Source organism: Phlebotomus argentipes, unplaced genomic scaffold (assembly GCF_947086385.1).
Source record: "Phlebotomus argentipes unplaced genomic scaffold, Phlebotomus argentipes genome assembly scaffold_18, whole genome shotgun sequence".
Classification (NCBI taxonomy): domain Eukaryota; kingdom Metazoa; phylum Arthropoda; class Insecta; order Diptera; family Psychodidae; genus Phlebotomus; species Phlebotomus argentipes.
In genome coordinates, this window is record NW_026776177.1 from 10,776,020 (window position 1) to 10,798,765 (window position 22,746).

Below are 22,746 nucleotides of genomic sequence, written 5' to 3' on the forward strand. Positions count from 1 at the left end.
CAGAACTCACCACCGGCACTTCCTTTCTCTATCGTTTGTGGTGAAATCAAGATGAGGTGCGTGTCTTTCTTCATATTTTTCCCGAAAATCTCTGGAAAACTCAGGAAATGACTCTCAAGAACCATATAAAATTCATGAATCAGTGCCGTGCTGCAAAGTTGACGGGAAAATTACGTACAATATACAGAAAATACAGGCGAAATAGAGTGATATTTGTTGAGGCACTCCACATGGTTCATTTGTTGACATTTCCTTGGTTTTTCCGGGGATTCCAGAGAAAAGCCTTCGATAATTTCATAATGGTGCCCCATAGAGAGATCACAGGGGTAAATTCTTGGTCAAATCCTCCCGGAACTGTGATTTTTCTTATGGTTCTGTAGCATAACCTCACTAATCTTGTTGTTTCTCTTTCCGGACACAGTTCGCTCAAGTTACAGAAGAGGCTTGCCGCCTCCGTGATGGGATGTGGCAAGAAGAAGGTGTGGCTGGATCCTAATGAAGTGAATGAGATTGCCAACACCAATTCCCGTGAGTGGAGAAGTAGAGTTTAGAGATTTTTGAGGATTTTGACTCGTTTTTTCTGTTGCAGGCCAAAACATCCGGAAGCTGGTGAAGGATGGTTTGATCATCAAGAAGCCTGTGGTGGTGCACTCCCGCTACCGCGTCCGCAAGAACACGGAGGCGCGTCGCAAGGGTCGCCACTGTGGCACAGGAAAGAGGAAAGGTACTGCCAACGCCAGGATGCCCGTGAAGTATCTCTGGATGCAGCGTATGCGTGTGCTGAGGCGTCTGCTGAAGAAGTACCGCGATGCCAAGAAGATCGACCGTCACCTGTATCACGATCTGTACATGAAGAGCAAGGGTAACGTGTTCAAGAACAAGCGCGTCCTCATGGAGTACATCCACAAGAAGAAGGCCGAGAAGCAGCGCACGAAGATGCTGAACGATCAGGCGGAGGCGAGACGTCAGCGCGTTCGTGAGGCCAGGAAGCGCCGCGAGGAGCGCATCGCCACCAAGAAGCAGGAACTCATGGCGTTGCACGCCAAGGAGGATGAAGCCGCAGCTGCTCTCGCCTCGGCGTCCAGGAAGTAAGTCCGGAATAAAGCGCTAAAGGACAAGATTTTGGACTTTTGATGGGTGATTTATTGTACAAAAGATGAGTATGGGAATCAGTATACGCGATCTTGGTAGCTATTCTCCTGCTGCTTAGACTGCACCTGATTAACGGCGATTTGCTGCTGGTGCTGGCGCATCATCTGCCCGGAGCGACGCGACGGCGCGAGGTACTCGAACATGCTGGTTGTGTGCTGCGAGAGCATTTTGCTGAGATCAGTCGGCATGGGGTCAGTCCAGAAGAAGTCGTGATTGAGCGCTGTGTCGGCATCGATACGCGACTTGGGGTCGAGCTGAAGCAGCTTGTCTAGCAAATCACAGCCTTGGGGATCCTTCACGTAGTGCCGCAGGCGTTCCTTCACCTTCCGTGTGTAATTCATGGGCAATTCCATCTTGGAGTACAACTCCAGATTCTCCACGTCCGGCCACACTTCCTTGGTGAAAGAGCCGCACAGCTGCGAGATGAACACGAGTTGCTGCTGCTCCGAATTGCCCTGCATAATAGGTGACCGCGTCCACATCTCGGCCATAATGCAGCCAGCACCCCACATGTCCACCGGCGGTCCGTAGTTCCTGTCGCCCAGCAGAAGCTCCGGTGGCCGGTACCACAGCGTCACCACGCGATTCGTGTACCTATTGGGCTGGCCGCCCTTCGTTATGGAGAAGGCCCTGGCCAGACCGAAGTCGGCCAGCTTCAGCACGCCGTTCTTCGTGATCAGCACGTTAGCGGCCTTCATGTCTCTGTGCAGGATCTTGTTGCTGTGGATGTAGTAGAGTCCGTTGAGGAGCTGCTGCATCACCTTCTTGATCTCCCCAAGGCTGAACTTCACGTTCATGTTGGACAGCAGGCCGGCGAGATCGTGGTCACAGAAGTCGAACACCAGATAGAATGTGGATCGGTATCTATTATGCTGGGTAGCCTTCGTTCGACAAATCTCAATCAGATTCACCACATTTTCATGTTTCAGCAGCTGCAGGATTCGAATCTCTCTCAGAGCTGTGATGGGGAAGCCCTCCTTCTCGTTGTCCATCAGAACCTTTTTCATGGCTACGAACTTGTTATTGGACTTCTTTTCTCGTGCCTTGAAGACTTCCCTGAAATAGATTAAAAAGTGAGGTTATGTTTGCTTCTTTTTCCATCGATTTCTTGCCTTAAATCTACTAATTTTCATGAAAATTTCCATTTCCATAGTTAAAAGGGAATCTTCTCAGCCAATTTTAACATTGTCCTTAAAAGGTGTCCCAAAACTTTCCAGATCTCGCAAGAAAAAGTCCTTCTCATTTTTACAGGCTCTCACGGACAATTTTACAAGAAATTTTTTCCTCTTACACTCTTGGCAGATAGAATAGCTTCCAAAAGTTAGAAATCCAGACGAGAATACTCACCCAAAAGTCCCCTGGCCAATTTTAGACACCTTCTCATACTTCCCGGACTCGTCACAGTAAGGAAAATCGTATTCCTCGATATATTTCTGTTTCGCCGCGAGGCTCTGCATAGGTTGTGTCATTGCGCTGGCCTGCGATGCATGATCACGACTTGATGATGCCATTTTTGCAGAGAGAACGCTAGAAATTGAGGATTTTCCACCCTCAAAATGTACAAGCACAATTTCACAACAATACTAAAGTTAGTTGCAAGCTGACATCAGTTTATGTATGCAATGGCTGCGTATATCCGATGCGGGTGACTCGTTGACATATCATCAGCATATACGCAGCCTAACACCTTGTTTTGACTTTTTCCCGTGTTTACAAAGGTGCAGAAACTCCCAAAAACTAAGTTTTCCCAGTAACTACGCACACTTGTCTGCGAAAATGGTGCCCCATATCTTGGGCAGACCGTCATCAATCGTCATTGAAGCTAGTATAACGCTCTTCCTGGGAATCATCATGAGAATCACAGCCGAAGAGTCGCACAGCGTGAAGAAAGACTCTCCCACGCCCGAGACTTCTGGAAACAATACAACTGGGGCACCCGTGAAGCCCCGCATGTCAGATGATAGTTCCCTGCAAACTGCCTTTCTAGCATTCGCTGCAATTGGCATTTTGCTGCTCTTCTTCATACTCTTTCGCTCATTCCGGCTACGCACGTCGAGGGCGGAGCGCCGCTACGGAGTGTTGGGGGACCGCAGTGCACAGGAGCTGACACCCCTGCCTATGGCGGAGGAGGAGGACGAAGACAGTCAGGATGAGCAGACACTGTTCGATGCGAACCGCGATAGACAGCCCAGGATGGTGCTGTAGGAGGGTGCTGAAGAGGCTCCCGGACTCGGTGCTGGTGCGTGAATGCGCCCACAATGTGATACAACGCCACACAACTCGAAAGATTGCGTATTATTTTGTTAAAACTCTTAAAAAACTAAATGTTTGCCAAGATTTCAACACTAAAGAGACTTAAAAACTAACATTTTCTGGTTTTCCTTCGCTTATCTAGATTATATCTTTCAGTCTGAAAATGGTTTACTTTTGTCAGCATCTCAGCAGTATCGGATTGAATTACTATGCAATCCGCAGGGCAATCCGTGCTGTAAATTGTGGTAAGAAAATACTCAATTTGATTTGCCCTAATTGAATCTTTCAGGCATGCTAATTTGCATGCCTCGGGCGTAAGGAAATATCTTCATGCAAAGGACAAGTGGTATTATTGATATATCAAATAGGGTCAACTCACCAATATTTCAAATTAATTGATATGCGCTGAAAGACAACTAGTTATCACACCACCCACAGTTGAATAAGATATTCACCAGAACAAAATCGCAAAGGGGTTTCAGAGAGAAAATCATTCATAGAGCAGATTGAATGGAAGATTAGCACAACAGATTAGTAAGCTTTTCTTGCCATACACGAAGTAATGAACTGAAAGTTCAAACAATTCTACAATAAAATCTTCTCGTGTGATGTCTTTGGCTGCGAAAGGACATCAGAAAATTTCCTTCGAAGTCACATTTTATCAAATCACTTTTTAAAGTCTTCGATACACACGAGAAGAATGCCGAACTTCAGTTGCCGCAGCGTATAATAAAGAAGTGGGATTTTAGGAAATTCTGAAAGATACTAAATAAAAAGATTAGTATGTTTCAGATACTCAAATCGGCATTTAACAAAATTGTATCAATTCTGAGAATTTTTAAAAACTTTTCCTATGTAACATTTAGGATTGTTTTTCTATAGCGAATTTGCCTGCAATATGGTCTTCTCATTTCTGCCCCTCAATTCAAGAGCTCAAGTTGGGCAACGTTGTTGAACAAGTCCGAGCAGCACGACAATTTGGCCCATTTTCATGCTTATGAAGTGCGTGGGTAGATATGCTGATGCCTGTGATTTATGCTCCACCAACGGAAATCACATCTCACCCGTCGCAAGGAGTAGCACGAAGGATGAAGAGGAGATCCTCTTATGGTCAGCGCGGCGGTGTTAATGCACGAGGCGACATACAATGGCAAAGCGACTGAGGAGAGGCAATTGTGTTCTCGAGCCTGCTCGTTGGGATGCTTCTGTGCACTGAATTCGATGAGTATAAAAGGACAGACGTTCTCACGCCGCCACCAGACAGAATCTTCCTGCTTCTCGTCGCAGAACTCTTCAGCTTGATTGTGTTGAAAGTGAAATTCACGGGCAGTTCCTCAGTGAATTTCCGATTTTACCTCAGTTTCTTTTTCTCGCGATAGTGAATTCGATAATGATTTGTTAAGGAGCTTCTCTAGTGGTGAGTCTATGGCATCAAATATCCTCCCCAATCCACCATGATAATTCCATTCTCTACTAATCTATTGTGTGCTTTTATCATCAAATTGCCTCTATCCAAAATTGTCATGCAATATAAAATGTGTCTTTATCGCATCATCAATCATTCTTTGGAAAAAGCGGCGGTTTTCCTTTGTACTCTGTACTGCCAACATCTTCATAGTGGGTGGGTTTTTTCTTCTGCTTCCCTCACTCACGCGAGCAACAGGCGGAAAATGTACTGTTTCCCATCCCAAGTACAGTATCAAAAGACTCACAAATTTGCTCCAGAGAATTTCTAATACTCTCTATATTTCAAAGCTTTCAAAGGCTCGATGTATAAAGTTTCACGCCCAAACAAGCGCAACAAGTTGATTGACTTGGATATCGTCATTCCCACTGCGAAACCCTTCTGAGAATTTCCAGTGGTCATTAGAAATTCATGCCATAAGGTCGTAACGTGATTTTATTCTCTTCCTAATTATCAGACAAGATGAGGAGGTTTTTTCTCTTGACCACAACCTTTAGAGAAAAAAAGTGTATTTTTCTTCAGAAAAACTCTGAAATATCAAAAGAGAAAAATTTGATAACAAAATACCCAATCAAATGAAGCGGAAATTGAGTTAGAAATTGTGGAATGAAGTGAAAATATATTACATAGAATTGCGTGAATTTGCTGGCAAAAAAGTATAACTAAACAAAATCCAAATTATTAAATATTCTCTGAGACTCAACAGGTTTTAATAAGTCGCGAAATGACTTCAGAATAACGACTAAGTATATAATTTAAGCACTTCATGCGAGAATACGATACTTTTTAACGCTTTTTACACTCTTCCCTTTCCCTTTTGAAGAAAGAAAGAAAAACTCTCTCAAGAGTTCATTTTCGCTGTATTAATTTCATGTGATAAAATTTTATAGAATTCCCACGTTAATTTATATCCATTTTACCACCCGAAATACGTCATAATTTTATGATGTCATGAATAAAATTGCACACACTGGAAAATTGGCCCCATGCGAATTGAGAAGTTGATAATTATGGCTGGAAAAGTGTCACATTATAAGTGCGATTAGCAGTTATAATAGGAGCTTGTTGGAGCGTTAGAATGGGGAAATTTGATACTATTTATTACACAAAAGTGGAATCCAACCCTTGAACAACCCTTTCTCTGCCCAACGAGTCGGGGAAGATATTCTCCGGGATACGGAGGCATATTTGAGATGTAAATAACATTATCAGGTCATAATTATTAATTATTTGTTCGGATGATGCCGTCATTTGTCATCTCCGCCTTGACTGAATCTCTTCCTCGTCGCCCAGAGGAAATATTGGGTGAGAGAGCAAAAAACCACGAAAGGAGACTTAATTAATTTACCTTGATAAAAATATTTCCCCCGAAAGATACTCTCGAGTGGTTTTTAATTATTAAAAATACACCATCGCAAATAATGATAAATTATCACGTGAGTGTTCATGATGGGCTTCTGTTTAATGCAATAATTCAAAAATTGTGTATTCGCAAAGAAATGATACGTATTTTTGCGAAAAATTCTTGCTCGAAGCACAATTTCTGTTTACTTAAATTCCATAACAAACAATTCAGGCATCAGTCAAATCCAGATTATGTTCGAGGATGAGAATTTTTTCCTGAGTTTAGCCTGCGGGAGTAGTTAAAAAATTGAGGGGGTGGCAACAGGTTGAGAGCTCGTGTCCAAAAAATTAGCATGTTTATGACTTGTTCTTTCACTGGATTTGTTTTTCCTGTGATGCTTCCCAAAATAGAACGTGTTCACAATTTTTCAGTAGTTTAATTAGACCTTTGATGCTAGATTGTGAGATTAACGTGCCAGGAATTCATTGGGAGCCTGTTTTTTCTCACAATTTCTCGCCCCTTGGATTGGCCTTATTCAGGAAACTAGCAAACATATTGAGAAACACGCATTCAAACCTCTAATCCAACCATGAATGCAGCGCCTTTTAAATGTTAAACCAGCTTAAGCTCTCTCAATTCAATTGAAAAGCTCAGTAGAACCCATTCATGGCATGATTGTCGACACTTTTTGCGTTTTTACGAGATTCTTTACGTTTTTTGTTATGGCCAGTTGATGTAATCAATTAGCGTTATGTACGTCGGTTACATCCTATCCATTCACTGTGAAATGCCCACACGATAAATGGACATTTAAGCTTATTCCCCTAATTCCACCGCACTTGCAGATGCCGGCTGAGACAATGAAACTAATCCTGCTATTTTGCACTATCATCCTCGCCACTCGCGCCGTGGCCGAGATGGAAGTCGTCGATGGTCAGGATTACGAGGCGTCCAAGGACTCGGAAGAGCCTCTGCATCGCTACGCGAGGAGCGACAGGATGGACATTGAGGCGCGCCGTCGGAGTTCTGTAGACAAGAACTTTATGAGATTCGGTCGAGCGGACAAGAATATTCTGCGCTTTGGGCGATCGAATCCGCAAAATATCCTGAGATTCGGAAGGAGTGGCGATAATTTCATGCGATTTGGCAGAAGTGACGATAAAAGTCTCACGCGACTTGGTCGACCAGATAACAGCAATTTCATACGATTCGGGAGGAATTATGGTAAGGCTTCTGATTATGATTTTGTGTGTTTTATTATAAAAATATTCGCTAATACTTTCTTTAGAACCATCGCTGAGAAGGAAGAAGGCCAATGAGATGGATTGGAATGATGCAAAACCAGATAATTTCATGCGATTCGGACGCAACCAGAAGACCAATTTCCTTCGTCTAGGACGTGCTGAGGACAAAAGTGGCGCCCAGACGAATCCTCAGAACAGGAATATTCTGAGATTTGGCCGTTCTGATCCCTTCATGCGCTTCGGTCGCAGTGATAGTGCCGCGATAGAAGCTGAATCTGAGAGCTCTGAGGATATTGCAGAGAATCTGAAGCCACTCCTGGACGTTCTGCCTTCGCTGGCCGACGAAGATGACCTCATAGTTATTCCGCCAAATTATCTAATCGCCAAGGACTCGGACAAGTGAATCTCTTTCACTTGTCCCGACAGTGGAGGAATATAAGAGGGGAAAATCTCCAATGTTGGCTGGTTTGGGGATTTCCTTCTTGTCTTATTTTCCCATTTTCTCTCATTCTTTGAAAAATATGTACATTTCCGTTATAATAAAATTATTTTCTAAGCATTTTCTGGTAAGTTTTATTTGGATAAAAATGTATGGCTAGAAGATGTTCCACGTGCCCGCCTAATCTCTCCCGATGCCGCCCAGAAATATGAATAAATCCCCCCGAAAGGACAGATAAAACAAGAAAAGTTTTCAGGAAGGGAAAAACTTTTTTGGTCGTCTTATCAAACGATTTCCATGACACTGAATTTGCGCATTCTTATCTCTTCTTTCAGTGTCATGGATTTAGTTATTGAAGTTTTTGAACAACATTACGAAATTGAAGGAAATGCTTACGTTTGTAATCAAATTTCCATATAAATAATTTTCCTGTTACTTTTTCTTCAAAATTGAAACATAGAATTCTAACGGCAAATTTCAAAAGTCAAGTTGTCATTTTTCAATCATTTCGTCAGTGTAGTAAATTGTGTTTCTTTTGTAAACAAGTTTCCTCTTGCGCGAGTTTTCGCGTATTTTCCTCACTTCTCAGCTCGGGGGATTCTCAAGTCTTCCCGGAAAACTGTGATAAGAAATCCAAGTGTTCATCCGCACACTTCTTCTGCATTTTCCGCTATTCTTCCAGCCACAGTGGCGCTCTTGGCCATGAACGAGTCCGGGGAGGGCAGTTCTGACAGTTCCAGTTCAAGCAGCACCGGATCCGAAGCTGAGGAGTGCTTCCTGCGCTCCTGCCGGAATGGGGACCTGAGCATGGTGCGGAACATGCTGGAGAAGAGGGACGCCGGGCAGTACTGCTTTGACATTAGCTGCAAAGGGCAGTCGAAGAGCAACCTGGGCTGGACTCCTCTGCACTTGGCCACATACTTTGGCCACCGCGAGGTGATGGAGATCCTGCTGGCCAGGAATGCTGATATAAATGCTGTGAATGATGCCGGGGACACGCCTCTGCACAAGGCGGCCTTCATAGGGCGGGAGGATCTCGTGATGCTCCTGCTGCAGTTCAATGCGAATGTGAACATAATCAATGGCGAGGGAAGGCTTCCCAGAGACATGACACCCTCCAATGAGGCTGGCCAGGAGATTGCAAAGCTCCTGCGCGCTGCTGAGGCTACGGAACAACTGAGAAAGGAAGGAAAGCTTCTGACAGCCTCTCGGGAGGGAAACATTGAGCTTCTTAGCGGTTTGGTATGTATTTCTACTGTATTCTGGAATGTTTCCATAGTAATGTTGTCTCCACGGGCAGTTGAAGGACGAAAATCCACCCAACATCAACTGTGTTGACGCCCAGGGAAACTCCTGTTTGCATTGCGCTGCATACAGAGGTCACAAGGAGACAGCAGTGCTGCTCTTGCAGAATGGAATTGACACCAGCATTCGAAATAATAGAGGCCAATTGGCGCTGGATCTGGCCAGAGACGCTCAGACGTTGCAGGTGCTAAGTGTGAAGGCAGTGAGAAAGGTGCAGAAGACGGCCAATCGATACGAGGGGCCATTGCTGAAGAGATCTCGCTTCCTAGGGTGGAAGCCCGTATGGGTGAGTAGGAAATTGCAGCGATAAGATGCGCCTATCTCAATTCTTCCTGTCGTTCAGGCTGTTCTCGAGCGAGGTGTGTTGAATTACTACGCCTCCAGGGCGGACTCTACAGTGAGTGCTAACAAAAGGCGGGATTACAAGTATCTGGACAGTGCTAGAGTGACTCCACTCACCGCTGATCTCTCCTCCTTTGTTGTGCACTTCAATGATGGTGCTGTTCATCGGTTGAGCGTGATAAACAATGGCGATCCGCCTCAAGTAGCCAGACAGAAATGGATGAACGCTTTCAATGAGCACTCAGCCTACAGCTCGCACTATCTTTGGGGGAACAACCGGAGGAAGTCTGATAGCGACGAGGAGTTCAGCAGCATAGGAGGGAAGCCGCTGGGATGCATGGCAGACGCTTTGGCATCGGCCACAGCCAGTTTTGAAGTGCTTCAGCGACAACTGGGAGAATGTGCAATGCTAGTCGAGGCGCTACAGAAGAGCCTGGAGACCACAGATTCCTCAGCATCGCTGCCCATGTCGGCGATGATGGTAAATCAAGCTCTGTGCTTTTTGGTTAGTTTTTGGTTTGTTTTAGTTACATTTTTGCCCAGGAGAATGACTCTTCCATTGGCTGATTTTTGGTGTTTTTCCAGCGCTTTCAGTTGGTCTCCGAGACGGCGGCTAATATGTTGTCTTCCCTGCAACACTGCTTGACGCTCTTTCACCAGCAAGAGGACATCCGTGTGATTCAGCTGAAGCAGGAGCAGGAGAAGTGCCGCGTTCTCGAAGAGGCGCTCAATGTGTTGGCAAAGGAGCATCACGAACTTGAGCAATCTGTGGCGAGTCACATCTCAGAAACTGGGACGTTTCCGCGTAGTCTGAGCCACAAGAGCCCCCGGATTTACGACACGGATGACGATGAGTTCTTTGATGCCTTCGAAGCGGACTCTGACACAGACACACTCGTCACAGCGGAGTCTCTCTTCAATTCACCGAGTGGCTCTATTCAGGACTTGGCTGTGACACACTCCAGGACTTCGTACACGCGCTCCGGGAGGCATTTGTTGTCGTCAGAGAGACGCCGGCGTGGCTCTAATGAGAGCAACTCTTCGTCCGGGAGCAGCGATACGCTCGTGGACGGAGTCTCGATTGCTTCCTCGTGCGGGACGCTCTTCAGTCAAGGCGGAGATGCTTATCGATGTGCCAGGGATGAGTTTATCTACGAGAGACCGACTTCTAGTGAGAGGAAGGCGGTGAAGCGGAGAAAGAGTGACGAGGAGATGAGAAGCAGTGGCTTTAGACAGAGGTGAGTCGACTTCATTCATGCTTTTGCCACTCCAATCAATGCCTCGCGTCAGACACAGAAAATTTATGCGCAAAAGAGAACAGCAGCGATAATCCTTTATGGTCTGCTTTGGCTCTTTCCTTTTTGGCGGGAGGAGAGCAACAAGAGAGACGAGCGTCTTTAGTGATGAATGGCGAACTTTGTCTCATTTCCGAGACACTTCATCACGAGGACAATGGTTCGTAGGGGAGGGATTTTGGGCACAGAAACACCCTGTTCGTCGGGTGGGTGGGCGAAAAGCTGCGTCTGCGTGGCTGTCTGAAGGAAATCGTTATCTGTGACTGTTCTTTCAGTCCATCGCGGGCCTTCAAGTGGTGAAGTTCTTCATTGGAGAGGTTCTTGTGAGCTTTTCTGGGCTGATTTAGGGTGTTTTCCACCCTTTTTCATCGACTGCAAAAGCTGATTTTGTGGTAGAAACAGCAGTAAAACGTGTTTATCTCACAAAAAATATAAACAATATTTGAGTTATTTCTTCTTGGTAGCATTTTTTCTCCTTTGTGATTCCTTCAGAGAAAACTCGCCTTATTCTATTGATTTATTCCACAAATATTCACTCTCACTCCTAAAACTGATGATGGTATTGTCCAAGATATTCTATTTAAAGGCTTAGAGGGAGGAAAATGTGGCGTGCCGTCTGATGATTGTCGTGTATATTTTTCGCTAAACACACGAAAATCAACAGCAAAATCAATAGCGAAATAATGCAATTAGAGTGAAAGAGTTGAGCAACTTTCGCTATGGTCAGTGAAAAAGCATGGAATGGCATTTGAACTTGTTCAGCTGATAAAATATTAATCGCGCGGGTTAAAGAGAATTGGGTGACGGTTTGTTTTGTAGACCAGATGAAATCTCATCTGAGTTTTCTCCACAAAAATGTGATTCTCTCAGGGATTTATTGAATTACACCCGAAATTGTGTTTTCTTTCTCACTTTGTTTGCACAGAGAAAGGAAGGAAAATTGCTTGAGGTTTCCCCTTTTTTCCGGGGGGGGGGGGGGAACAGACGAGAAAACTACGTCACAGAGTGTGTTGCACAAGATGTCTTCACAGTCAAAGTGTGCATTTGTGAAACATCCGATCTGGAACACACTTTATATGCTCTCTCTCTGAGGAGCGACCGACTAATTCAATTTCCTGTAACATTCTTCTGGGGGAGTGAAAAAGAAATGTGGAGCAAAATGTGGTGAGAATCAAAGAAAATTCTGCCTGGATTTCATTGGAATTCGCTCGCACGAGAAGTCAATCGCTGAACCTTGACCCAGAAAAATCCATTACAAAACGACTTTTTTCCTCTCATTCCATTTAACGTCTAAAAAGCGAACCTTTTGCCATATTTCTTCCTCATCATTAGACTTTCTTTTTCATATAGAAGCTACATTACATCAAAGATGCTCTCTATTAAACTGATATCTAGACTTTTTTGAGAGAGAGAGAGAGAGAGAAAATAATGCGCTAATGGACTGTGAATTTGGCAAAACAAAGAAGATATTCCAATTCAAGGGAGCAAAACTTTTTTCTCTAATGAAAATCCCTGATGTGAAAATGTAATGAGAATGAATTTGTTGCTTTTGTAGGTGTTATTTTAGGAATTCCGTACGGCTCATGTTTCTCTAATTTACCTCGTGAAACTTTCGACTGAAACTTTTGCCCACGCCCGCGTGCAAATCCGATTGTAATGAGAGCTTATAGAAGCTCTTCTCACTCTTCAGTTTCCATTTGAAAGTAATTTATCCGCATGTTTCCATCTTGATGTGTAATTAAATGGAGAGGAAATTGTTTTCGCAGCAAAAGAAAATCAGTTTTAAGGGGGAAAAGCTTAAAGCGTGTGTTGTTTTTGCGTGACAAGAAGGGCGCAAGATTAATGACTGATGACGTCGATGGGATGATTGCATAATTGATGGGACGCAGCTCGTTATTTGGCATAGGAATAATTTGCTCTCATGGGCATCCATATTTACACTCATATTGCAATTGCGAACTCTTATCAGAGTTGAGAAGGTAGATTGAAGATATGACGAATTTTATATTCCCTTTTTGATGATTTTAAAACATTTTCACGCACTTTTTATTACTTAGATTAGCTGTGAAATATGATCATTTATGCTCAACAACGTATTTGTCCCAACTCTGTTGATAGTTTTTATGTTTAAATTTTTCATGCCATCGTGGAAGTTTTCATAAAAAATGAAAAGCCCCCGAAATTGCGTCCATAGCATGCACTTTACTTTGTGTAGTCATGCGCCGAATTGGGTCAAATTAAAAATTTAGGATAACACTTCTCCCACTCCCAGAAATATTTTGAGTGAGAGTGAAAAATGTGAGAAATAAGACATAATTCCAATTGTCTCCGCGGCTTTTCTCTTCTCATGAAGGATAAACTGAGGCACTCAATGTGGTTGTTTGGGTGGGAGTTTAGGAAGATAAATAAGCAGGGAATCTAGTGGAAAAAATTGTTCTGCGCACGATGGCCGAAGGCAGTCAGCAACAGGATGACGGCGGGGAGGAGAAGTCCTCTCAGCACAGGTACGGGCTCTTGCGAAGATGTTTTCCAATAACCCTCGAGCTTTGGGATGGAACAGAAAAAGGACCCTCGATTCTTAATTTGGCACGAAACTCTGCAGTATGCATGGGAAGTTCATGTGGAGTTGTTGAACGTGGATTTGGGAGGGGTTTGAATTGAATTACGGGTCGGGTTTGCCAACTTGTTGGGGTGGGTGCAACAAATGGGCGAAGAGGACTTTGCAATTCAATTTAAGTTGAACCGGGAGAAACGAGAGAGACCTTTCAAAGGTAATGGAAGTATACGCAAGTGGTCTGATTTCCGGTGTTTGAGCTTTGATGAATCATGGAGCGTAGCTTTTCCTCTTAGTAACAAGCCTAGATTTAACTCTAACATTATCGACTAGGCAATTCCTGCCAGTGCCCATGTTTTCGCGCAACGACTTCAGCATCTGGTCTGTGCTGAAGAACTGCATCGGGAAGGAGTTGAGCAAGATCACCATGCCGGTGATCTTCAACGAGCCGCTGAGCTTCCTACAACGAATCACGGAGCACATGGAGTACGCTAGACTGCTTCACGTGGCCGCCAGGCAGGAGGACACTGTGGACAGACTCAAGTACGTGGCGGCTTTCGCCATTTCCGCCCTGGCGTCTAACTGGGATCGTCTGGGGAAGCCCTTCAATCCCCTTCTGGGCGAAACCTACGAACTTCAGCGTCCGGAGTATCGCGTGGTGTGTGAGCAGGTGTCCCATCATCCACCAGTCACGGCTTTTCACGCTGAGTCCGGAGACTTTATCGTGCACGGATCAGTTCATCCGAAGCTCAAGTTCTGGGGAAAGAGCGTGGAGATTCAACCCAAGGGTTGTGTCACCGTTGAGTTTCCGAAGTGAGTTGAGATGTAAGATGCCATGTCAGTGTACAAATGATGTTGAAACATTCCTTGTGCAGATCTGGAGACGCTTTCACGTGGTCCGGAGTGAATTGCTGCGTGCACAACATCATTGTGGGGAAGCTCTGGATGGAGCACTACGGCACGATGGAGATCACGAGTCATCGAACAGGACACAGGGCTGTGGTGACACTCAAACCTGCCGGATGGGCTTCCAAGGATCTCCATCGTGTTGAAGGCTACATCATTGACAAGAAGTGAGTGTTTCTAAGACTACACTTTCAACAACATCTTATCAACATCGTTGCTTTGCAGCAAAAAGAAGCTCTTCTTCATCTACGGTAAGTGGACAGAGTTTCTCAAGTGTACGGATCAGGCGTCGTATGAGGAGTACTTCAAGGAGAATGCCCATAAGTTCAAGAGGGGCGACGAGAGGAGTCGCAGCCCCAATGAATCTCCCGCCCATACGCCTAGGAAGGTTCTGTCGAAGCTCAACAGTCTCAAGATGTCGTCTTTCAAGAGTCTCTCAGTTCAAGAAGTACGACAGATCTTTGACTGATCAAAATGTCTTTGATTTTTTTTATTAAATGCCCATATTCCGTTGCAGTCTGATGACATTCCTGAGCCTCCTGATGGAGAGATTCCGAAGTGTGACTCCACTTACTCAATAGACATTCCCAACTCTCTGACCCTCTGGGAAGCTGATGCGAGGCCTGAGAATGCCGCTGAGTACTATCAATTCACTCTCTTTGCGATGGGACTCAACGAGTTGGAGCCGGGCATGAAGCCTCCAGTGACGCTTTGTCCCACGGATTCGCGTCTCAGGCCGGATATCAGGAAACTGGAGGAGGGAGATATTGACGGAGCGGCGGCGGAGAAGACGCGCCTTGAGGAGAAGCAACGAGACGCCAGGAAGGCGAGGAAAGGAAAGAAGGCGGAGGAATGGATGCCCAAGTAAGTTAAATGCTTGACTTTTTCCAATATTTGCCAAATACTGAACTGTATTGTTTTGCAGGTGGTTCACCAGCGGACTCAATCCGCACAACAAAGTGGAGGATTGGCTGTACAGCGGCGGATACTGGGATCGGAACTACGACTCTCTCCTGGACCCGGATATTTTCTAAAGAGGAAGCAAACACGTAAAGACACACATCTTCACAGGAATGATATTTCCAGCCGTTTGGGAAAATTCAAAAGACACATCAAGACGTTTTTTCTATTACTTAAGAGACATTTTATGGGAGAAGTGATGAAAATGCTGTATATTTTTGTATTGGAGGGACAGTTTTAGGGAGATTTATTTCAATCTTTGTCTTCAACACGAACCTTCAGTCGCCAGTCGCTTCCTGGAGCAGAAAATCACACACATTCACACACAAAATTGTTGAAAACCCACGAAAATATAACTGTCTAGAGAAATAGTCTTGAGCAGTAGATCTCAGCTGGCTTCGCTAGGACGTCCGGTTGTGGTTGAAAATGTAGGCAATTTAGGTGTTTATTTGAGCAAAAGTTCACAGAACTGTTCTTTTTTTGTGATGTGCCAAAGATTTTGGAGAAAATAGGTGAAAAAAAAACACTATAAAACTATGAATATGAGGCTTTTAGCTCTGCATGTATAGACTTAGAAGACAGAGAAGTGAGATTGTAAATTAATAATTCCATTAAATTAGGATGAGAACGATAAAATGTACTTAGAAATCATTCCAAAGATATTTGCCATATCTTTTCTTCAGCTTTTTGTCAATTATTAAAAATCAAATGATTTTTTTTATTTAGGAAAGTATAATCTCGTCAATCTCGTACAATTTTATTTTTGAAATATATATATTATATAAAGTTTTCGTCTTGTACTTTGTTTGGATTTATGGGGCAATCTTGAGGAGAAGAAATTCAGTAAATAAATGGTGTGAATTAAAAAACAAATTTTTATTGCATTGTGTCTTTTTCGCTCATAAGAACATTTTTGTACAATTTGTTATTTGCGTGATTTGCGTAGCTTGATTGAAATCTTTGCGCAAGAAATTGAGTGTTTCTCTAAACTCGCTGAACATTGAAATTTCTTTGTGCACGTAGAACATTCGAAACGGTTCTTTCTAAAATTCTTTGGAAGATCCGATTCTTTATGAAATCTTCCAACGTGTATCTTGAGATTGAATGTTCCACAGAAGGTCTTTTTGCAAATTGCGCAGGTTGCAGGCTTTACTATTCTTCTTGGCTTGTGGATTGGAACGTGTTTCTTCAGGTCATCCAGGAGTGCGAAGTCTTCCTTGCAGACACTGCAGCTGAAGGGAGGATCTGAGTAAACAGAGTACCAAGATTAGTGCCACTGCGCTTAGAGATAACGACAATTCAGACAATCTCACCGGTTATCGTGAGAGGAAGACCTCTATGAGCATAGCTTTTGTGAGAGTGCAATCGAATTGAAGTTCTAAATGATTTGCTGCAATAAGGACACTTCACAGGCGTATCATTTGGGGATAAATGAATCTTTTGGTGTGTTCTCAGCCACTGCTTGACTTTAAAAGACTTCTGACAAATATCACATGAAAAGGGTTTCTCAGAGCTGTGCATTATCGCCATGTGCTTCAAATATTGAGCCTTTTTCGTAAAGGTGCGATTGCATATTTTGCATTGACTGTCGTGCTTCGCCACATGTTGATCATAATGAAACTGATTCGTGAACATAATTGCGCAAATTCCGCAAAAGAACTCCTTCCTACTGTCTTTATGCTTCTGCCACATGTGTATTCTGCACCTCTTCGAATCCTTCACCATCTTTTTGCAGATTAGACATGGTCGTGGCTTTTCAATGTGAATTGTTATGTGCGTGCGAAGATACTTCTTGGTCTTGAATCTTGAGGAACAATATGCACACTCGAAATTTCTCTCATCAGAATGCGTGTTCATGTGCTGTCGTAGGCAACTGAATTCCTTCGCGCAAATTGGACATTTGTGCAGCTTTTTCTTAATATCATCATCAGATTTCCTGGAAAAACGACAAACTTTAGCAGAGGTAATAGTCACAATTTAACATCATACTTTTGATGATAAACCGGTGTCTTTTCTTGAATTTCATATTCTTCCTTCACAATAATGCTCTCAATAAACTGATTTTCAGACTTATAACAGTATTCAGGATCTTCCTTTTCTTCTTTTATATCCATTTTCACTACATTACGAGTATTTTTTTTCTCCTACAACTTTTCTCCGTATGATTCTGACAGTCGCGTTTCTTTTCATAGTGAAGTTAGGCAACATTTGTGAATAAAATGTTAACCCTTGATGGAATAAAATTTTTTTTTTTGCTTTTACTCATTTATTAATTATTTGGATTATTTGCTATACAAAAACGTAATAATAATTCGTGATAAATAATGGCAGATTTCTTCATAATTCATCAAAATGCTCTTCCAGATAGGAACTTGGCGGCCTTTCGAAATCAAAGAAAATGAATCCATTTATGTTTAACTAAAAGCTTTTGTGAAGTGAAAGTTTGATTACAAATCTCGCATGTAAAGGATTTGCATTTGCCTGAGCTGTGTTTCGTCATGTGATTTTGTAACATATAATTCCGACGGAACTTTCGATGGCATATTCTGCATTCAAAGCATTGACCATTCTTCTCATCCTCCTTCTTATTATGGATCGTAAGGTGTCGATCAAGATGATATTGAGTTCTTACAATCCTTCCGCAGATGTGGCAGGACTTTGGTTGTGAGGTTTTTAAGCTTACATTGTGAGATTCCCTCAAATGTGTGTTCTGTGATTCTGAGTTCCTTAGCATAATATTGCAAACAGGACACGGCCGAGGTTTTTCAATGTGCTTCTTTAAGTGTTTACGAAGAATCGACTTGTCCCTGAATTTCTTTGCACAATAAGCACACTCGATATTCTTCTCCTTAACGTGGGTATTTATGTGTCTCTTCAGACTATACGCAGTTGTGCTTTGCTTATTGCAGATGTGACAAATGTATGACCTCTTATTATCATGAACGTAATATTTATGCAGTGCAAAGCCATTTCCTGTATTGAAAGTCTTCCCACAAATTGGACACAACTTGAGCTCCTTCTGCATTGAATCCCGACCGCTGAAACTGGAAGCAGGAATCCTAAACGCGAAGGATTTTGATTTAGTAGGTGAAAGTGTGAAACTTCATTGTCATTACCTTTCAAGAGTAGGAACTTCATTTTCTTGACTTTTATCCTCTACTTTCACGAAAACAGCGCAATCTATAAATTCCACAGTTTCATCATAATGCGGAATATCCTCAATTTCCTCTTTTATATCCATTGTTTTTCACGCTTCTCAGTAAGAATACGAAACATAATAAAACACTCAGTATTTTGTTTACTTTTTAGACACTTTACGTTGTGAAGTTAAGCGAAAAAAACGTCAAAAACATATGTTCTTGACATACCGGTTAACACTTCATCGTGCTTCTCTTGTAAATGATTTGTGATTCGTTTTCCCCGCTTTTCCCATGCAGCAACTTTACATTGTTATATTTTCTTTTCCTTTATTGCATCGAATGCTTATGAAAACGATACAAATAGTTCTTATGTGGATTGTTTCTCTTCTCTTAAATATTCAGCAACAATTTCCAAAATTTTGCAATGAAACTTATTAAATTTTTCAGGCGGCATGTTTATCATTAATGATCTTAAGTAATTCGAAAAAGCCTCAGGCAGAGTCACACAACGAGATTTTTTCACTTGCAGCAATTGGAGAGAATTATACTTTACAACTGAACTTAGGATGTTTAAACAGTCGTAAATGTCTTCTCTGTGGTCTGTGGGAGTTTCTTCCTCTTCATCAGTTGAATGGGAAGATTGGCAATCGTGAATATCATTGGCAGTTGCAGTATTCTTCATAGAGGTAATTGATCTCGATGAACAGGGGTCACTGTTTATCTTGTTCTCTCCGGAAGCATCAACCTCTCTGATGGAATTTGGTTCAGCAGTCCTTTGATGTCTCTTTTTTCCTGCCTTCAAGAGTGCATCACGCGACCCGCCCTCAAGAAAATCATCTGTTTGTACTTGCTTATTAACACACAGAGTACTTTCGCCTGATTTTTCGTATTGACGAAGAATATAACATTTGCTCGTCGTCCTATAAAAAATAGCATTCATTACTACATTATGCAAATATGCTCATATTCTGCTTACTGTCGGTTTTCTTCGAGAAATGACAAGCTCTCGAAGAAACAACTGTATTTGCTATCAGCCTTTCCGAATTTGCCATTGATAAGTATCATCTTGTTTCTGTTATAGAATGATCTTTTCATTTTCACCCATTCTATCTGAGCTGAAGTGTCTAAAAAAGATAAATCTTTGTATATATCCATGATGTGCTATGAGATCATTAAAAATTTTACCAGTTGTTCCAAATACCCTGGATATTTCTCGCCACTTGAGTGCGTTGTAGTGGCGCAAAGATTTTTGATCAAAACCAGAACTTCTTCTCCATAGTGAGGGTTCGTTGTAGACTAACTGAATTAATTTTTTGCGCATTTCGTTATTCCACGACTATTTTGTGTACCCCAAAAAAGAGAGGAAATAATACAGTGTTGTTTAATTCAAATTCAGAAGATGCAGAAGATGTACTGCCATGAGATTATTTTTCTCAAATATTCTACTTAAGTCAAATATAGCGTTGCTCACCGTTACTTCTTGAATCTCAAAAGTTGCGTTCTCTTCCCCTCCTTCGCTCCTTACTTTTTCCACGACACAATTCCTAGAATAAGAACATTTTACTGAGAAATAAGGAGTGGATTTTGAAACTCATACCTTTCGGCAGGAGGCATCGGCACGTCTTCGATTTCAGTCTCTTTTTTCACAATATCGGAGTCAATTATATGATTTTCGACATTATATGAGTCAGACGAAGAATCAGAATACTCGTTTTCCTCCTTTATATCCATGTTTTTCCTGCACACTTCTTTCAGCGGCTTGTTTATCTTGGCTTACTATTTGACGTTTGCTAATGGTGAAACTCAGCATTTGTCTGGCCAAAATTGATAGCTGTTATCTCTTTCTTCACCACGCGTGGTGAGTATTTTCCTTCCTATTCCCACGGTGTCTGTCAGTGAGTAAAGAATATGAAGTTTGTCACGAGACGCGATTATCCCTTCGTCGTATGAAGAATTGAACTAAAGGTAACTAAAAATTCTTTTGTAATTTTATTGTACGCTCTTGAAAATGAATTTGTTGGGTACAAAATGATATCCTGATATATTATTTGATAAATATTTATTCACACAAATAAGTATTTATTAATACAAAATGTTTGCTGAATGCATTAAATTCGTCAATAAGGAAATGTGGATCTAATTTGAGCCACAAAACGGCCACAGCAAATTCTTACAATACGAAATTGCAAACAATGTTTTCTTCGTAAATCTACGCTTCAGAAATACATTTGAAGCACTTATCAAGTGTGTTTGTCTCTGCTTGCGACTTTCTTTCACGACTCCGGAAGAAAACCTTGCAAACTCTGCACGTACGAATAGAACCTGAAATGAAAGGATCAAGAACAAAGATTCCAATCGTCGCAGAAACAGTTCGTAGTAAAGTAAAGAAAACTTACCTAAGTACCCCTTAACGCACTTTTCAGTGCAATTCTGTTTGACGACCCCCCTAATCATCCTTATCTTATTGCAATTAGGGCAGCCTTTGGATGAATATACTGAATGTACGTAAAAATGACTCTTTCTATGCGTATCCAGAGAGTATTTGCATTTGAATATTTTTTTGCAAATATCGCAGGAAGCATATTTGCTTAAACAGCTCGCTGAACACCGAATTTTCAAATGCATTTCGAGAGCAGTTTTGTTCTTGAATGTAAGATTGCAGCTCTCGCACTCAGCTGTCTCATAAGTCTCATCATTTTGCACATTTTGCATACCCTCGTCATTTTTTTGATATTGGAAACAATCCTGCGGCTTCATGTGGTTGTCTAAGCAGGTCTTTGTGGAAAATGTCTTATTACAATTCTCACATTTGTGTTGCTCAGGCCTAATAATCTTGAAGCTAGCAATATCATCATCTTCAATCAAAGGATTCGAGTGCTTCGATGCTGATGTCCTGAAAAACAATAGACTTTAACAGGAAATAACAGTGATACTGGGACATCATACGTTTTGGAGTCTGGCGTCGTCAATTCTTCCATTTCGTACTCTTCCTTCGCCATCTCGCAGTCGAAAGATTGCTTCTCATGTTCATATGTCCCACTGTAGTAATCAGGACAATGTTTTTCTTGTTTCACAACAATTTTTCTCTCCATTCTGTGTACTTTGTTGACGTTTTTCCTTGCTTTCTAACCTCACTTTCAGGATGAAATTGACCAAAATCCAGTGAACTCTGAAGTTAGCGCAGATATGGGAATCCCCGAGCTTGCAGGGAATTTTATTGAGAATATAAAATTATGGCCAAAAGAAACAAGTAGTTTTATAAAAGAATGATTTACAGACGATCCATATTTGTTTCCTGGTTCCTGCACGCCTCCAATTTCTTCTCAACTTGCCTGATCACATCCTTGGGAGGAATGTCTATCGCCTTCACCATCGATCGGATCTTCCGCACGGCCTCGATCAGGACAGGCAGCTTCTCTTTGGAGTTCTGGAAGAGTGACTCTGTGACGTAATGATCGAGATTCTCCTGCTCTTTGCTGGCGGCATGAAGCACCGCCGCGAGGGCGATTTGCGATGGCGCATAGAGCAGACAGATGTCCGTGAGGTAAGTCTTCTCAATGAACTCGTCAATGCCCGTCCTCAGACGATCCGGATTGACCAGGGAGCAGCGCGTCTTAATGTCAATGAGGAACCCCTCGATGGGCCGGAAGGGATTGTGAATGGTGAGGTAGTAGTTGAGTTGCTGCATGAGCAGCAGTTCATTTGCGAGGATGATGTCCATCGCCTTTGAGCGGTCTCCTTTGATGTTGCCAATGAACTGACCTATGGATACATTGAACTCCTCCACTTTGCACGCCAGGTAGACGCAAGTGGCCAGAATCTCCTTTGGGTGATAATCCATGGGTGAGTTGTAAAGGTAGAAGCGCTTGAAGTAGTGAAATGCTGATCCAATCACAGATTTCGGCATCACTGGCTCGAATCTCTTGCAGAACTCCTTCATGTTGACACAGTAGTGCTGCAGGAGTTGTCGCTCCTCATCTACGGTCAGGAAAAAGTCGGCTTTTCCGCTGGAGTCCCACTTTGCCTGGTGTTTGGCAATGAAATCCTGGTTGTGCCGGGCGCGCATTGTTGCCAGCTGCTGCTCATTGCTGAACTTCCAGTACTTCTTCTGGGAACTCTGCGGATACATTTTCCTAGAGCCGAGCTGGAGAAGAGGCAGAAAATGCACCAAAGAGACAGTGAAAAGGCTGTTTTTCCGTATGTAAACAAACAACTCACATGCCGCCGAGGAAAAGCGTGACAACAAACCGGAGAAGTGGTATTTTATTACGCGTGTAGAAAATTTTTGCAGCCAACTTCACTCAGTTCTGGCAATCATTCATCGGTTTCTGGTCGCTTCAAGGGTC

General features: G+C 42.7%; 8 protein-coding genes across 15 annotated transcripts; 3 read left to right on the forward strand and 5 right to left on the reverse strand.

Annotated features, from left to right (window-relative positions):
* The first annotated feature begins 13 nt into the window (after positions 1-13).
* On the forward strand, positions 14-1,120 carry LOC132259849 (large ribosomal subunit protein eL19). The gene is made up of 3 exons (XM_059757644.1): positions 14-56; positions 422-528; positions 590-1,120. The coding sequence occupies exons 1-3, from the start codon at positions 52-54 to the stop codon at positions 1,090-1,092; spliced, it is 615 nt and encodes a 204-aa protein (XP_059613627.1). The 5' UTR covers positions 14-51; the 3' UTR covers positions 1,093-1,120.
* A 6-nt stretch (positions 1,121-1,126) lies between these two features.
* Positions 1,127-2,755, reverse strand: LOC132259848 (cyclin-dependent kinase 9). The gene is made up of 2 exons (XM_059757643.1): positions 2,500-2,755; positions 1,127-2,208 (listed from the first exon to the last, which is right to left on the reverse strand). Exons 1-2 carry the CDS (start codon positions 2,661-2,663, stop codon positions 1,170-1,172), a joined length of 1,203 nt encoding a protein of 400 aa, XP_059613626.1. The 5' UTR covers positions 2,664-2,755; the 3' UTR covers positions 1,127-1,169.
* A 1,911-nt stretch (positions 2,756-4,666) lies between these two features.
* LOC132259910 (FMRFamide-like neuropeptides 1) lies at positions 4,667-8,012 on the forward strand. Its single transcript, XM_059757726.1, has 3 exons — positions 4,667-4,822; positions 7,061-7,439; positions 7,504-8,012. Exons 2-3 carry the CDS (start codon positions 7,061-7,063, stop codon positions 7,860-7,862), a joined length of 738 nt encoding a protein of 245 aa, XP_059613709.1. The 5' UTR covers positions 4,667-4,822; the 3' UTR covers positions 7,863-8,012.
* A 455-nt stretch (positions 8,013-8,467) lies between these two features.
* Positions 8,468-16,133, forward strand: LOC132260429 (oxysterol-binding protein-related protein 2). Of its 8 annotated transcripts, none has more exons than XM_059758519.1 (9): positions 8,468-9,140; positions 9,199-9,489; positions 9,547-10,050; positions 10,131-10,783; positions 13,728-14,207; positions 14,270-14,467; positions 14,526-14,748; positions 14,818-15,164; positions 15,226-16,133. In XM_059758519.1, exons 1-9 carry the CDS (start codon positions 8,601-8,603, stop codon positions 15,332-15,334), a joined length of 3,345 nt encoding a protein of 1,114 aa, XP_059614502.1. In that variant the 5' UTR covers positions 8,468-8,600; the 3' UTR covers positions 15,335-16,133. The 8 variants fall into 8 exon arrangements, with proteins under 8 accessions (XP_059614502.1, XP_059614503.1, XP_059614510.1 ...); XM_059758520.1 differs by having other exon boundaries at positions 9,547-10,026; XM_059758527.1 differs by lacking the exons at positions 8,468-9,140; positions 9,199-9,489; positions 9,547-10,050; positions 10,131-10,783 and adding exons at positions 11,119-11,300; positions 13,194-13,344.
* LOC132260431 (zinc finger protein 425-like) lies at positions 16,127-17,461 on the reverse strand. Its single transcript, XM_059758530.1, has 3 exons — positions 17,250-17,461; positions 16,574-17,196; positions 16,127-16,505 (listed from the first exon to the last, which is right to left on the reverse strand). Exons 1-3 carry the CDS (start codon positions 17,372-17,374, stop codon positions 16,186-16,188), a joined length of 1,068 nt encoding a protein of 355 aa, XP_059614513.1. The 5' UTR covers positions 17,375-17,461; the 3' UTR covers positions 16,127-16,185.
* A 1,091-nt stretch (positions 17,462-18,552) lies between these two features.
* On the reverse strand, positions 18,553-20,286 carry LOC132260433 (uncharacterized). The gene is made up of 5 exons (XM_059758531.1): positions 19,998-20,286; positions 19,872-19,944; positions 19,586-19,736; positions 19,377-19,524; positions 18,553-19,320 (listed from the first exon to the last, which is right to left on the reverse strand). The coding sequence occupies exons 1-5, from the start codon at positions 20,129-20,131 to the stop codon at positions 18,768-18,770; spliced, it is 1,059 nt and encodes a 352-aa protein (XP_059614514.1). The 5' UTR covers positions 20,132-20,286; the 3' UTR covers positions 18,553-18,767.
* A 306-nt stretch (positions 20,287-20,592) lies between these two features.
* LOC132260436 (zinc finger and BTB domain-containing protein 41-like) lies at positions 20,593-21,647 on the reverse strand. Its single transcript, XM_059758537.1, has 3 exons — positions 21,347-21,647; positions 20,797-21,293; positions 20,593-20,722 (listed from the first exon to the last, which is right to left on the reverse strand). The coding sequence occupies exons 1-3, from the start codon at positions 21,490-21,492 to the stop codon at positions 20,610-20,612; spliced, it is 756 nt and encodes a 251-aa protein (XP_059614520.1). The 5' UTR covers positions 21,493-21,647; the 3' UTR covers positions 20,593-20,609.
* On the reverse strand, positions 21,642-22,716 carry LOC132260435 (cyclin-H). Its single transcript, XM_059758536.1, has 2 exons — positions 22,619-22,716; positions 21,642-22,544 (listed from the first exon to the last, which is right to left on the reverse strand). The coding sequence occupies exon 2, from the start codon at positions 22,527-22,529 to the stop codon at positions 21,672-21,674; it is 858 nt and encodes a 285-aa protein (XP_059614519.1). The 5' UTR covers positions 22,530-22,544; positions 22,619-22,716; the 3' UTR covers positions 21,642-21,671.
* Between the last annotated feature and the right edge of the window lie 30 nt (positions 22,717-22,746).

What these genes read in the sequence shown, in the direction of transcription:
- LOC132259849 (XM_059757644.1), top strand. An exon ending in GATTGCCAACACCAATTCCC is followed by an intron (nt 529 to 589) that starts GTGAGTGGAGAA and finishes TTTCTGTTGCAG; the next exon opens with GCCAAAACATCCGGAAGCTG.
- LOC132260433 (XM_059758531.1), bottom strand. Translation starts at nt 20,131, where the DNA reads ATGGATATAAAGGAGGAAAACGAGTATTCTGATTCTTCGTCTGACTCA. An exon ending in CCGATGCCTCCTGCCGAAAG is followed by an intron (nt 19,945 to 19,997) that starts GTATGAGTTTCA and finishes TTCTTATTCTAG; the next exon opens with GAATTGTGTCGTGGAAAAAG. An exon ending in TTTCTCGAAGAAAACCGACA is followed by an intron (nt 19,321 to 19,376) that starts GTAAGCAGAATA and finishes TATTTTTTATAG; the next exon opens with GACGACGAGCAAATGTTATA.
- LOC132260435 (XM_059758536.1), bottom strand. Translation starts at nt 22,529, where the DNA reads ATGTATCCGCAGAGTTCCCAGAAGAAGTACTGGAAGTTCAGCAATGAG.
- LOC132259848 (XM_059757643.1), bottom strand. Translation starts at nt 2,663, where the DNA reads ATGGCATCATCAAGTCGTGATCATGCATCGCAGGCCAGCGCAATGACA. An exon ending in ATTGGCCAGGGGACTTTTGG is followed by an intron (nt 2,209 to 2,499) that starts GTGAGTATTCTC and finishes AATCTATTTCAG; the next exon opens with GGAAGTCTTCAAGGCACGAG.
- LOC132260436 (XM_059758537.1), bottom strand. Translation starts at nt 21,492, where the DNA reads ATGGAGAGAAAAATTGTTGTGAAACAAGAAAAACATTGTCCTGATTAC. An exon ending in ACGACGCCAGACTCCAAAAC is followed by an intron (nt 21,294 to 21,346) that starts GTATGATGTCCC and finishes ATTGTTTTTCAG; the next exon opens with GACATCAGCATCGAAGCACT. An exon ending in GTGCGTTAAGGGGTACTTAG is followed by an intron (nt 20,723 to 20,796) that starts GTAAGTTTTCTT and finishes CTTTCATTTCAG; the next exon opens with GTTCTATTCGTACGTGCAGA.
- LOC132260429 (XM_059758519.1), top strand. Translation starts at nt 8,601, where the DNA reads ATGAACGAGTCCGGGGAGGGCAGTTCTGACAGTTCCAGTTCAAGCAGC. An exon ending in TAGGGTGGAAGCCCGTATGG is followed by an intron (nt 9,490 to 9,546) that starts GTGAGTAGGAAA and finishes CCTGTCGTTCAG; the next exon opens with GCTGTTCTCGAGCGAGGTGT. An exon ending in GTCACCGTTGAGTTTCCGAA is followed by an intron (nt 14,208 to 14,269) that starts GTGAGTTGAGAT and finishes TTCCTTGTGCAG; the next exon opens with ATCTGGAGACGCTTTCACGT.
- LOC132260431 (XM_059758530.1), bottom strand. Translation starts at nt 17,374, where the DNA reads ATGGATATAAAAGAAGAAAAGGAAGATCCTGAATACTGTTATAAGTCT. An exon ending in ACACCGGTTTATCATCAAAA is followed by an intron (nt 17,197 to 17,249) that starts GTATGATGTTAA and finishes TCGTTTTTCCAG; the next exon opens with GAAATCTGATGATGATATTA. An exon ending in TCTTCCTCTCACGATAACCG is followed by an intron (nt 16,506 to 16,573) that starts GTGAGATTGTCT and finishes CTGTTTACTCAG; the next exon opens with ATCCTCCCTTCAGCTGCAGT.
- LOC132259910 (XM_059757726.1), top strand. Translation starts at nt 7,061, where the DNA reads ATGCCGGCTGAGACAATGAAACTAATCCTGCTATTTTGCACTATCATC. An exon ending in ACGATTCGGGAGGAATTATG is followed by an intron (nt 7,440 to 7,503) that starts GTAAGGCTTCTG and finishes TACTTTCTTTAG; the next exon opens with AACCATCGCTGAGAAGGAAG.